Here is a 12,870-nt window from a genome sequence, read left to right as displayed (position 1 = left end):
GGCTCTGAGCTGCCTCAGGTGTTTTCTGCCCCCTCAGGTTACCCCTGGTGAAGTGATGGGGACAGCCTGGCTCTGAGAACCCCTCTTCCTTCCCTGCCCCCTGGGTGACGGGGCATTGGTGACCCTCACCCAGGCAGGCTTGGTAGATGGCCTATTCATTGGGTCCTCATGGTGGGGCGTATCCAGACGCTGTATCTAGGTCCAGGCTGCAGAGGCCTTTCCAGGAGGACATCTCTGCAGCTCTTTCCCTCCACCCTGTTTTCCTAGTAGAACACTGTCCCTGCACAGCTGTGCTCCATCTGGCCCAGGTTCCCAGACAATGAGCAGGGATTCTCCCTAGAGCCTCGCAGATGGAAAGTGCTTGAGGGGGTGCTGAATGCCTAGGTAATGGTCTATTTCGTCTCGTTTCAGCTGTGTTGGGGTGGAAGAGGAGGAGGCGCCCGACATCGACATATACCACTGCCCAAACTGTGAGAAAACCCATGGGAAGTCCACCTGTAAGTACCGCAGCCCAAGCGGCCATCTCTTGCGGAAGAGAGCAGCATCCACCCTGCCTGGGCTGCGTGGAGGGTGAGGTCTCTGCTGGGCCTGGGCCCTGGGTTGCTGGGGGCAAAACGCCCTGAGTAGTGTCTAGGCCTGGGGACCCTGCCAGCCTAGCTTACTGTCCCCTGTAGCCTCACTAGGCCCACTGTAGCCCCTCCTGATCAGCTCCCGCTGGCAGAGGCAGCTGTGCAAAGACTCAGAGGGCCTTCTGAGGCCTAGCGAGAGGCCAGGCCAGCCTGAGTTAGGGGGACACGGACTTGGGGACCTGGATAAATGGTGATGCGGGGGTTTTCTAGGGGCCCCCAGCCTAGCCCGGCCCAGCCAGCCACTGCTACATGGGGGGCCCAGCCTGTCTGTTTTCTGGGCACGTGCATTGTTGGTGGGCTCTGTCCTCCCCTCCTTTTTCAGCCCCGCCTCATGCCACCCACCTCCTCCTCTGCAGAGAATCTTGGAGGGCCCTTGCCTTTCCCACACAACCTGCTGTTTGTGTGTCCTAAGGGCTGAGGCTTCGTTTTCTTCTTGGCCCTTTCAGGTGTGCTGGGTCCTGGGGTACAGGCTTGGCTCACACTGTGCAGGTTCAGCCAGGTGAGCTGGAGGTTATATGAGCCTTGAGCTCCAAGCCTCAGCCCTGGTTGCAGAGGGGGAGCTGTGTGGTGGTCTGCAAGGACTCGGGAGGGGTGTGGCCTGTAGACAGGACAGATGGTATGGATATGGGTGTGCGTGTGTTAATGTGGCCTCTGGTTTCCACTTCACTGGAGGGTCTTGGGTGCTCACAGAATCTGCAGGCTGGACATGGGCCCTGGCTGGGTCAGCTGATCACATCTCTGCTGACCTGAGCCCTGGACAAGGTGGGGCAGGAAATGCATCTGGCTCCAGGTCACAGCCAGTCTGAGTCACTCCCCTTCAAAGGGAGACCCCTCCCAGTGCCAAGTTGCAAGCTGAAGCACCAGACCCCCGGACCCCTGTGGGATGAGTCCTATGAAATCAGTAGGGGCAGAGGGAGGATGCAGGCAATAGGTGGAAGGGGCTCCAGCACCCCTGTTCTGTGAGCTGAGGCTGGGTCGAGGGAGCCTTGGAGGCCTGGCCTGGCAGCTGGTGATGCTGGGTCTCACTACTCTGAGGACCTGGCTGCTCTTTCTTGGCCTCTCCCAAGGCCTGAATGCTTTTCTCCTGTCTATTGCTGGACAGCGGTGGGGGCTGCATGTGTTTCAGGTCTCGACCCTATCCCCAGCACAGCCTCAACAAATATGCAAGCGGGTAATGAGGAGAAGCTAGCAGCTAGCAGCTCTTCCTGAACTTTCAGGCTGATAGTTTGCCTGTGGGGAGGTTCTGGGATTCCTAAATTGCCTTCTTACTCCTGGTCCCCAGTAGTTGGCTGCATTTATGCTCAGAATGCATCTGCCTATGGCAAGCTCATTAACCTATCATCTGGTTATTGCTCAAAAACAGATAAAGGGTAGGAAGGATCAGCCCAGCGGGGCATCCTCATGCTTCTGGCACCTCAATGAGCCCACCCAGAAAGCTCAGGGCCAAGCTGTCTTTACGACAGGAATGACACAAACAGGGCTGAGCTTCCAGTGGGGACCTGGGGCTGCCCCATGGGGCCTAGGGGGCAGGTGTCAGAGCAGAGTAGGGTTGGAGCCAGGATACCCCAGGAGGTGCTTTCCTGGGGGGTAGGACCCTCTCAGGTCCTACCTGAGTTGGGGGGCTTGGGAGGATGCTGGGGTGGCGTTGCTTTTGTGTGGGAGGTACACGTGTGCATCACTTGAGAAGAGGCTTTCAGACTGGTAGAAAAGAAAGTGTCAGAAACCCTTGGGCCAGGGGCCTCTTCTGATAGTCAGCATACATTTCAAGGGGTCCTTGCTTGGGGGCTCTTGCATGAGTTGGGGCTGGGGTAGAGCAATGGTGTGGTGCTGGGGCCGGGCAGGTTTCACATATTGGTGAGCACACAGTTTTGATTTCTCTAATGTCCCCAGACATCCCCAGAAACAGCCCACCTGCCATGGGAGCCCTGTGTGCCTGCCTCACCCAGACCCTGCCCCTGTCCCTGCAGGGAGTTTGGGCAGAGGCCTGGTGTCCCAACCCGCCCTTGATTGCAGCTAAAACCTCAGTGCAGGCTCCCCTTCCTGTCTCCTACGGCCAGCTGCCCAGGGAGAGACATTCTAGACTAGCAGACAGTGCTGAGGTTGCAGATGGTGGGACCCCCAGCCCCTGCCTGGCTGTACACATGTGTGTGTGCATGTACATGTATGCTTACATATTGTGCATGTGTATGTGTGTGTGCATGTGCTTGTGTGTATGTCATACTCTGTTCAGGCTGCCGTAACAAAATACCACAGACTGGAGGGCTTAAGTAATAGAAAATGTATTTCTTACAGTTCTGGAGGCTGGAAGTCCAAGATCAAGGTGCTGGCTGATTCAGTGTGTGGTGAGGGCCTGCTTCTGGTTCATAGACAGTGCCCTCTTGCCATGTCCTCATATGGTGGAAGGAAGGAGGCAGCTTTCTGGGGTCTCTTTTATAAGGACACTAATCCCATTCAGGAGGGCTTTACCCTTATGACCTCATAACCTCCCAAAGGCCCCACCTCATAAAATCATCACCTTAGGGGTCAGGATTTCAACAGATAAATTTTGGTGGGACGGATATTCAGTCCACAGCTGTATGTATGTGTGTGCATGCACACATCTATGTGCTGAATGTGCTATATAAATTCTGTGAAGCAGATTTTCAGTTGTTACTGAAGGATGTGTGCTCCATCAGGGACAAAGGTACACAGTTCTAGCACCTTCCACCAGTGTGCATGCTCAGATTTGAAGTGAGTGTACACTGTGCCCAGAGGCTGTCTATGATGCCCCAGTTGGTCTTTGCATTTACTCCAGGCACGCCTTGCACACCAAGGCACACTGGGGATAAGAGGGCCACTCTGTGTCCCTGGAGAAGCTCTAAGCCAGTGCTGGGAACCTCTGGAGGCCTTGAACCTGCCTCCACCTGTCCTGCTCCTGCCACCCTAGCCTGCGGGTGGGGATGGGGGCTGCTCAGGGTTCCCAGAGCGAGCTGCGCCTGAGGCCTGGTCCTCACAGTTTGTCCCCTCTTTTTGAAAGCCACAGTGGTGGGGATTGCAGGGTCCCTCCCCGTTCCAATATGTCCCTTGAGCTGATTTTGGCCATGGCCTGTGGGCAGGGGCCATAGGCCCACAGGTTTACCTGACTGACACAGATTTGGTACAGGGTGTCCCAAGGTACCTGGCCAGGAACTCGGGAACGCATCCCCATCTGATGAGGAAGCCACATAGTGGTTAGAAGCGGCCCTGAATTGCAGCTCCTGACTTATACACAGTCAGTTTTCTTATTGAACTGACTTTCCTCATCCCGCCCTGCCCTGTGGGGTTGGGGTGACTCTGCTCAGGAGTTGTCTCAGTGGGTGTGTTGTCACAGGGGCGCTGTCATCATGCCCCGCATGTGGCTCTGGGACAGGGCGCCCCATGCTGGTGCAGCAGGAGGGGCAGTAGACCTCCTTGCCCCCTGTGTACCTTTGCTGGTGACCTTGGCACGGCCCCACATCTCTGGCCTCAGTTGCTTCATCTGTGAAGTAAGGGCCCCGCCCCACGAGAGAGGAGGTACGCAGGTGTAGCCGGGGTCCCCTGGCCTCAGTGAGCGTCCTTGGACAGGAGTGCAATTGGTGAAATAATGACCATGCAGACAGGTGACGGGGAGGATGCCCCCACCCTGCCAGCCGTGCTGGGACCCTGCTGGCTCCCCTCCGTGGCACCCTGTCTCTGTGGGCTGCCTCCTTTTCTTTGATCTCCTCAGCCAGCCCTGAGGCCTCTCCCAGCTGCAATGTCACTGCTGCTGCATAACCACGGGGCTGCCTCACGCTCCTGCCTGAGCCGCCGCTGTCCTGGACCTTCATTGCAGCCTCTCCTTGGAGCCCTGCCCACACTCGGTGTTCCTCACAGGTGGTGACCTAAGGGCAGGCAGGGAGCTCTGCTTGGTGCAGAAAGCTCAGCTCTGGAAGTTTCCTCCCTAGGTCCCACTTGGCTCCCCCATGGAGTAGATATAACTGCCTCCATTTCCACAAGGCCTTCCAAGGCAGGGAAGGCACTTTGTGAACTCTGGAGCCCCTTGCTCCCTTGATATCCACACCTCCCCAGGTAGTAGCAGGCCCAGCAGGAGGGTGATGGTATTCACAGTCACTGAGGCTTAAGATTGTTGGGGGGTCAGGAGGGTCTGGGCTGTCATTGGGGGTGTCTTTTTTCCAACTCCTTTACCCTCTGGGCTGAACATCTCAGCACACACACCTCTAGGGCCGGCCTTGGCCCCCTTCCCATCTCAGCTTTTAAGAAGCAGGGGCTCCCAAGCATCTATAGCTTGGGTAACACCTGCTCCAGCACCCCCAGCCTTGCACGGAGCCAAGATACTCAGTGAGTGCTTGCAAACTGCAACAGGAGGGCAGGTTGGAGCTATCTGTGGCCCTGGCATTGCCTGGCTCAGGCTGGCACCAAGAGGGCAGGAGCATGGGCTGAACTGAGCCTTCTCTGTTGATAGTTATGAAGGCAGATGCATCCACCTCTCCTTCCAAGTTGCTCTGAAGCTGAGCAGCCAGTGTGACAAGGATGGGAGACTTCATCTGCTTGCAGACACTCCCCCTGTGCCCACTGTGTGCTGGGCCCAGTACTGGGCATAGGGGACACACAGGGATGAGCCCAGGGTCTGTTAGGAGCACCAAGCCAGCCTGTGAGTGTGTTCTGCCCGTGAACAAGCACCTACCGCACCAGGTGGCTTTGCCCTGAGAAAAGGCCCAGCAGAGTCTGGAGCAGACACTGTGCATGTGCCAACCTACATCCCACAGCCACCCCACAAGGCCCGTGTGAGCCTTTCTCTAGTAAAGACGAGGCACAGAGCTGTCAAGTAATTTGCCCAAGGTCACACAGCTGGAAGAGGATTGGCCAAAACAGATTTGAACCCTGTTTGTTGCTCATCTGTGCCCGATGGTTCCCTCAGAAGTCCTGGCTTCTGGCCTTGACTCTGTCGGATTTTGCCAAGTTTCCATAATGTCCACTTGAATTGTGGGCAGGGAGATTGAACACAATGCGAAGATTCTTTGCAAATAAAAGGTCCCAGCCCCACCCAGCCCTTCTCCTTCGTGTTGGTAGCAGATCCTGCTCAGAGACAGGCATTGTCACTGGGTGGTCATTAGCTCCCTTTGTCCCCACAACCACCGAGACTCAGGAGGATGACACATGGCCTTCTAAGGCCCCCATCCCCTGCGCCCCCCACCTTGCCTTTGTCTGTGAAGGAAGGGCACAATACGGGCCCTGCCTGGCTCTGCTCTTGAATTCAGTCCCTTCACTGCTCAAGGGTCAGCCTGTGTCAGACTCAGCCAAGCAGCCCCCGAGGAGGGCATCTCCATGCCCCAGTGGCCTCCCTTACCCCAGCTGCTCTTCTCTGCCTGGTTGAATACAAGGCTGGGAGCTAGGGACTTAGCGGGGTGGAGAGGAAATTGCTTCCCTCCCCTCAGGGACTTGAAGTCCAGTAGAGGTGTGTGTGTGCGCATAGGGCTTGTGGTCCAGTAGGGGTGTGTGCATGTATATGTACATATGTGTGTGCCTGCATTGTTGCATGGGCGCATAGTCCACTAGGAATGTGTGCACATGTGCTCACATGCACATGTAAAAAGTCCAAGGTGTGTGTACCTCGTGCCCCAGGAGAAGGTGTGACCTGGGCAGTGTGAGGAAGTAGGTGGGGTAGACAGGCCCAGGGTTGGCGGTGGTCAGGGGAGGGCTGGAGTGTGGCCAGCACAGAGGAGTGGGGATGTGCACCACCTGGGGAGGTGGGGAGCAGACGGAACAAGATGGTGGGACCTGACCTGCCCCTCCCTGTCTGTGGCTGTGGCAGTTGGGGCGATGGAGGTCCCAGTAGGGAGGTGACAGAGTCCAGCTGTGGAAGCCATGGGATGGTGAGGCCAAACCGTGGCTGAGGACCTTTTCAGGAGGTGCCTCTCTGGTGGTCTCTGCAGACTCAGGGCCTGAATGAGGAGGGGTCCTGGGAGACCCCAGCTTCTGGGTCAGGGAATGGAGGACACTGGTGCCATCCATGGTGAGGTGTGGGATGGGAGAGGACACGAGGTCGAGGTGGGGGGTTGACTCCTCCCTATGTGCATGGCAGGGTGGGGGTGTCATCAGTCTTGAGAGGTGAGCATGAGCCCAGCAATGCTGGGAGTTGTTAGTAGGCTGGGTGGGCCAAGGTTCTTAGGGGAAGTTGTGGAGCCCTGCTGGGGCTGCGCTGTGTGACCGACCTTGCTTCCGGTCTCCTCCACAGTAAAGAAGAAGCGGACCTGGCACAAACACGGCCCGGGGCAAGCGCCTGACGTCAAGCCCGTGCAGAATGGCAGCCAGCTCTTCATCAAGGAGCTGCGGAGCCGGACCTTTCCCAGGTGGGCTGGCCTTCCTGTATGCTCCACCACCTGCAGCCAGGGGATGCACACTCTCTCCGTCCCTTGTCCCGCTATCCATTGCTGGGGGCTTCCTTTGCTATCCTTGCTGGAAAGCAGGAAGCAGGAAGCCTGTCTCCTGGAGGCAGCATAGCCTGCACCAGCAACCCAAAGCTCCCTGCAAATGGGCCGACCTCTCCTTCCCTTGGTCAGCACTTCCCTGGGGGTGGGGGACAAGTATTGGTGACCTTTCTCCCGCTGGGTGGAAGGGACCTCTCTCCCAACCTGAGTATGCCCAGCACATGCCAGGCACTCTCCTGAGCCCTTGGCTCCCAGACCTTCCTCTGCCCACAAGCATGCTCCCATGGCCCAGGCAGGCATTGTCCTCATGTCTCCTTCTCAGAGACCCCCAGTGCCCACACTCTTTTTCTGCATGAGGGCAGAGGACAGAATTCTGGCCACAGGAAGGACACAGCCGGGAGCGGCTCCTGGTGAGAAAGGAGCTGTTTAGGGGAGGCACCTCTGAGCTGCCCTGCAGCCGTTCATGAGCTGGAGTCAGTTTCTGTTTGTCACACAGCCTTTATTTCTCCCTCACTTTTGAAGGATAATTCCGCTGGACACAGAATCCTAAGTTGGCGGGTTTTTTTTCTTTTGACATTTTAAATTCCAACTCCCTTCTTGCATGTGTGATTTCTAATGCAAAATCCAATGGAACTCTTGTTCTGACCCCTCTCTGGGTAAGGTGTTTTTTTCCTGGCTTCTTTATTTTTTCTTTTCTGACCTTTATTGAGATAAAATACAAATAATACAGTTCACCCATTTAAAGTGTGCAGTTCGGTGGATTTTACTGTATTCACAGATATGTGCACATCACTTGATTTTGGGACATTTTCATCACCCCCAAAATAAATCCCATAACCTTTATACATCATCCCTGTCTTCTCATCCCCCCTCCCAGCTGTCTTTAGCAACTACTAATCCGCTTTCTTGTTTCTGTAGATTTGCTTCATATAAATGGAGCTCTACAACAAGACTGGCCTCTTTCATTTAGCAGAGTGCGTTCAAGGGTCGTCTGTGCTGTGGCATGTGTTAGCACCTCACTCCTTTTTTGAGGCTGAATGATATTTCATCATATAGATATTCCACATAGGTACTCTGTCTATCCATTCATCAGGTGATGATCATTTGCGTTGTTTCCACTTTTTGTCTACTATGAATAATTGTGCCATAAACATTTTTATACAAGTTTTTATGTGGACATATGCTTTTATTGTTTTAGGAGTGGAATTGCTGGGTCATATGGTAACTCTCTGTTTAACTGTTTGAAGAACTGTCAGACTGTTTTCCAAAGCAGGTTCCCCGTTTTACCTTCCCACCAGCAGGGTATGAGGGTCTCCATTTCTTCACATCCTCACTAGAACTTGTTATTATCTGACTTAACTTGATTCTAGCCATGCAAGTGGGTATGAACTGGTATCTTATTTTTTGATTTTCATTTCTCTAGTGATTAGTGATGTTGAGCATCTTTTCATGAGCTTGTTGATCCTTGTATATCTTCCTTGGAAAAATGACTATTCAGGTCCTTTGCCCATTTTTAATTTTTTTGCTTTTTTTAAATTATTGAGTTTAAAAGTTTCATATATAATACATTCTAGATACAAGCCCCATTACCTGATATATGATTTCAAAATACTCTCTCCTATTCTGTGGGTTGTCTTTTTACTTTCTTGATAGTGCCATTTGAAGTAGAAAAGTTTTTAATTTTGATAAAGTCCAATTAATCTATTTTTTTTTGTTGTGCTTTTGTTGCATATCTGAGAATCCATTGCCAAATCCAAAGTCATGAAGATTTATTGATATATTTTCTTCTAAAAGTTTTGTAGTTTTAGCACATACAGTTTGTTCTTTGATACATTTTGAGCTTATTTTTGTATATGGTGTGAGGTAAGGATTGAACTTCATTTTTTTTGCATGCAGCTCTTCATTTGTCCCAGTACCATTGGTTGAAAAAACTATTCTTTTGCTAGTAAACAGTCTTGGCACCCTTATCAAACTCAATTGGCCATAGATGTGTTTGTTTCTGATATTCAATTCTATTCCACTAATCTATATCTCTGCTTATGCCAGTACCACACAGTCTTAATTACTATAGTAATTTATAGTAAGTTTTGAAATCAGGAAGTATAAGTCTTCCAAGTTTGTTCTTTTCTTTTTTTTGAGACAGAGTCTCACTCTGTCACCCAGGCTGGAGTACAGTAGCATGATCTTGGCTTACTGCAACCTCCACCTCCCGGGTTCAAGTGATTCTTCTGCCTCAGCCTCCTAAGTAGCTGGGACTACAGGCGTGCACTACCACGTCTGGCTAATTTTTTGTAGTTTTAGTAGAGACAGGGTTTCACCATGTTGGCCAGGATGGTCTCAAACTCCTGACCTTGTGATATGCCCACCTCGGCCTCCCAAAGTGCTGGGATTACAAGCGTGAGCCACCGTGCCTGGCCAAGTTTGTTTTTCTTTTTCAAGTTTGTTTTGATCATTCTAGGTCTCTTGTATGTCATATGAATTTTAAGGTCAGCTTGTCAATTTTTACAAGGAAGTCAGCTGGGATTTTGAAAGTAATTGCTTTCAATCTGTAGATCACTCTGCAGGTATTTCCATCTTAACAATGTTAAAACTTCTAAGCTGTGAACATGGTTACTTTTCCATTTATTTTGATCTTTTAAGTTTCTTTCAAGAATTATTTATAGTTTTCAGAGTATAAGTTTTACATTTCCTCGGTTAAATATATTCTGAAGTATTTTATTCTTTTTGGTGCTCTTGTCAATAGAATCGTTTTCTTAATTTTCAGATTGTTCATTGATAGCGTGTAGAAATACAATTGATTTTTATATGTTGATCTTGTATCTTGCAACCCTGCTGAACTAGTTTATTAGTTCTAATAGTTTTTTTTTAGAGGGTTCCTTAGTACTTTATATATACATATGACCATGTCATTTGCAAATTGAGATAGTATGACTTCTTCCTTTCCCATCTAGGTGACCTGTATTTATTTTTCTTACCTAATTGCTCTCCCAAGAACCTCCAATATCACCTTGAATAGAAGTGGCAAGGTGAGGGTGGTCAGGGCCCCCCTCAGCACTATCAGCATGCCACACCCAAGGGAGAGCTTCAGTTTCACTAGTCAGAGCTGGATGCAAGAAGGCAGCCCCCACCTCTTGGCATTACTTGCTGCAGACGTAAACTCAGCAACAGGCAGCTGGGGCAGAATGAGAAGTGGAAGTCCTGCTCTCCCAAGAAGAAAGCTCTCTAGCTGGGAGCCGGTGGGGACGAAGCCTGTGTTTTTGGCTGCAGCACTTGGGAGTGGAGTGTCCACCTCTGAGCTCTGAATGTGAATGGAGGGAGCAGTCTTGGTCCAAATATCACAGACTGTTCTTACTGAGTTTTTGGAGATTTTCTTAAATAGATGTTTCTTCATTTGCTGTTTGGTCTTGGGACCATTTCCAGAGGCTCTGAATAATTGTTTTTTAAATAATTTTCAGCATTTCATTGTCATGCTGGAAGTTGACCTCGCTCATCTGACTTCTTTCAAGATAGTTGCTTGGTCTTTGGGTTTTTTTTTGCAGTTCAAATATGATATGCCTAGGTGCAGAATTTTTGGCATTTATCCTCCTTTATGTGGTCTAAGCTTTTTGGATCTTTGGTTTCATGTCTGCCATTAATTTTAGAAAATTCTCAGCCATTATTAATTCAAATAAATATTTATTCTACTGCATTTTCTCTTCCTTTTTATATTCTCAATATGCACATTAGGCTGTTTGTAGTAGTTCTTCTACATTTCTTGGATATTCTGCGCCTCCCCTTGACCCCCACCCACATGCTTCTTTGTTCTGCTTGGATTTCAGGTTGGAAATTTTTATTGATATAACTTCAAGCTTACTGGTTCTTTTCTTGGCCATGTCTAGTCTACTGATGAGCCCATCAAAGGCATCCTTCATTTTTGCTACTTTTATTATTGTTTTTTAATTTGTAGCCTTTCTTTTGGCTCTGTCTTAATTTCCATTTCTCTGTTTACATTACCCATATGTTCTTACATGTTGTCAGCTTTTCCCATTAGTGTAGCTAACATACTAATCCTAGTTATTTTAAATTTCCTGTCTGATAATTCAGAAATCTGTGCTATGTCTGAGTCTTCTTCGGATGCTTGCTTTGTCTCTTCAGACTACAGTTTTTCTTGCCATTTAGCAGGCTTAAAATTTCTTGTGAAAGCTGGACACGATGTATTGTGTAATAGGAATTGAGGTAATTAGGATTTAGTGTGAGGTTTTATGTTAATCTGAGTAGGACCTGGGCTGTGTTAAATTTGCTATAGCTCTAGGTGCCAGAGATGTCAGCTTCTTCTAGTTTGTTTGTTTGTTTTTCTCCTGGTTTCTTTGGGTTTTCCTAAGAATTTCATATTAAACAGAGTCTGTGTCTGCAGCTCTCTCAGTTATAGTCAGCTATTATTATACTGATGTATGGTGGTAGGTTTTGGGGAGGGGAAGTGTTCTATAATTTCAGGATTAAATCTCAATTTTGTAGAGTCTCTGGGCTGTGATCATTAGGAGCATTTCTCAGCCTTTTTAATTTTTCTCTCCTTATCTGAGACAGGAAGGTTAGTGGGGGCTGGAGGTCGCCAAATGCTTTCCCCATGTCCAGTAGAGTCTGATACAGGGGAGCAGACTTTTGTTATGGAGAACAACACTCTGGATGTATTTAAAAATAGATTCTATTTCCATCCTTCTGCCGGATTAAGGAGTTTTTAACTCCTAAACTGATCTACACTTAACTTTTGGCAGTTTGACAGAAGTTATCACTTAAGTGTTCCTACAGGTCACTGCCTCCAGCAGCTTCCGCTTCAGGTAAGGCGATCTCAGCTATGATTTTCTGTCTCCTCAGATTTTGGGTGGTTGGTTGTTTGCCCTATGAGCTCAATTCTCTGATGAATATAAGAAAAGTTGTTGATTTTCTGTTTGTTCAGCCTTTTTCTTGTGGGGAAGAGGGGAGTGACAACATCCAAACTCTTCACATGTTGGAGCTGAAACCAGAAGAACAATTCCACATTATTTTAGCCACCTTAAATTCATTGGGTTATCTGTTGTTTTATTTTTGAGTTGTAAGAATTCTTTACATATTCTAGATACTTGTCCTTACCAGACACTTTCTGCCATTCTGTGTTGTCTTTGTAGTTTCTTGACAGCGTCATTTGAAGCACCAAAGTTTTTAATTTTAGTGAAGTCTAACTTACCTCTTTTTTCCTTTTATTGCTTGTGCTTTTGGTATCACTGCTGATAAATCATTGCCTAATCCAAGATCTTGAAGATTTATGCCTTTGTTTTCTTCTGTGAGTTTCATAGTTTAAGCTTTTATATTTAGGTCTTTGACTCATTTTGATTGAATTTTTGTATACTATCTGAGGTAGGAAGAACTTTATTCTTTTGCATATGGATATCAACTTTTCCTAGCAACATTTATTGAAAAGACTGGCCTCTCCCCATTGAACTGTTTTGGCACTCTCATTGAAAAGCAGTTGATTGTGGGTGTAAGGATATATTTCTGGGCACTTAAGTGTATTCCATTCCTCTGTATATCTTTTCTTATGACAGTACCACCATCTTGACTGTAGGAGCTTCGTATTGAATTTTGAGGTTGGGAAGGGTCTTCCAGCATTGTTTTTTTAAAAGACTGTTTTGGTCATCTGAGTGCTTTGCATTTTTATTCAGCATTCCAAGTTTAGTTTGTCAATTTCTGCAAAGAAGTCAGCTGGGATTTTGATAGGGATTATGTGGAATCTGTAGATTAGTTTTCCATTGTTTCTTGAATCCCACACCTTTCTTCTAAGTTTGATTTCCTTCTTATAGAAT

At 49.0% G+C, this 12,870-nt stretch overlaps 1 protein-coding gene across 6 annotated transcripts in view; it reads left to right on the top strand.

Moving 5' to 3' along the window:
* Nucleotides 1-12,870, top strand: part of PHF2 (PHD finger protein 2) — a 103,963-nt gene that overhangs the window by 54,227 nt on the left and 36,866 nt on the right. For all 6 annotated transcript variants that reach the window (XR_010148636.1, XM_016961190.4, XM_024345761.3 and 3 more), the window contains exons 2-3: nucleotides 412-497; nucleotides 6,862-6,976. Coding sequence is in view for 5 of the 6 variants with exons in the window: in XM_016961190.4 (XP_016816679.2) it covers nucleotides 412-497; nucleotides 6,862-6,976 (201 nt within the window). In the remaining variant the exon portion in view is untranslated. The remainder of the gene's footprint in view (nucleotides 1-411; nucleotides 498-6,861; nucleotides 6,977-12,870) is intronic.

The sequence above is a fragment of the Pan troglodytes genome, chromosome 11 (genome assembly GCF_028858775.2).
Source record: "Pan troglodytes isolate AG18354 chromosome 11, NHGRI_mPanTro3-v2.0_pri, whole genome shotgun sequence".
NCBI lineage: Eukaryota > Metazoa > Chordata > Mammalia > Primates > Hominidae > Pan > Pan troglodytes.
This window is presented reverse-complemented; position numbering and strand designations above follow the sequence as displayed.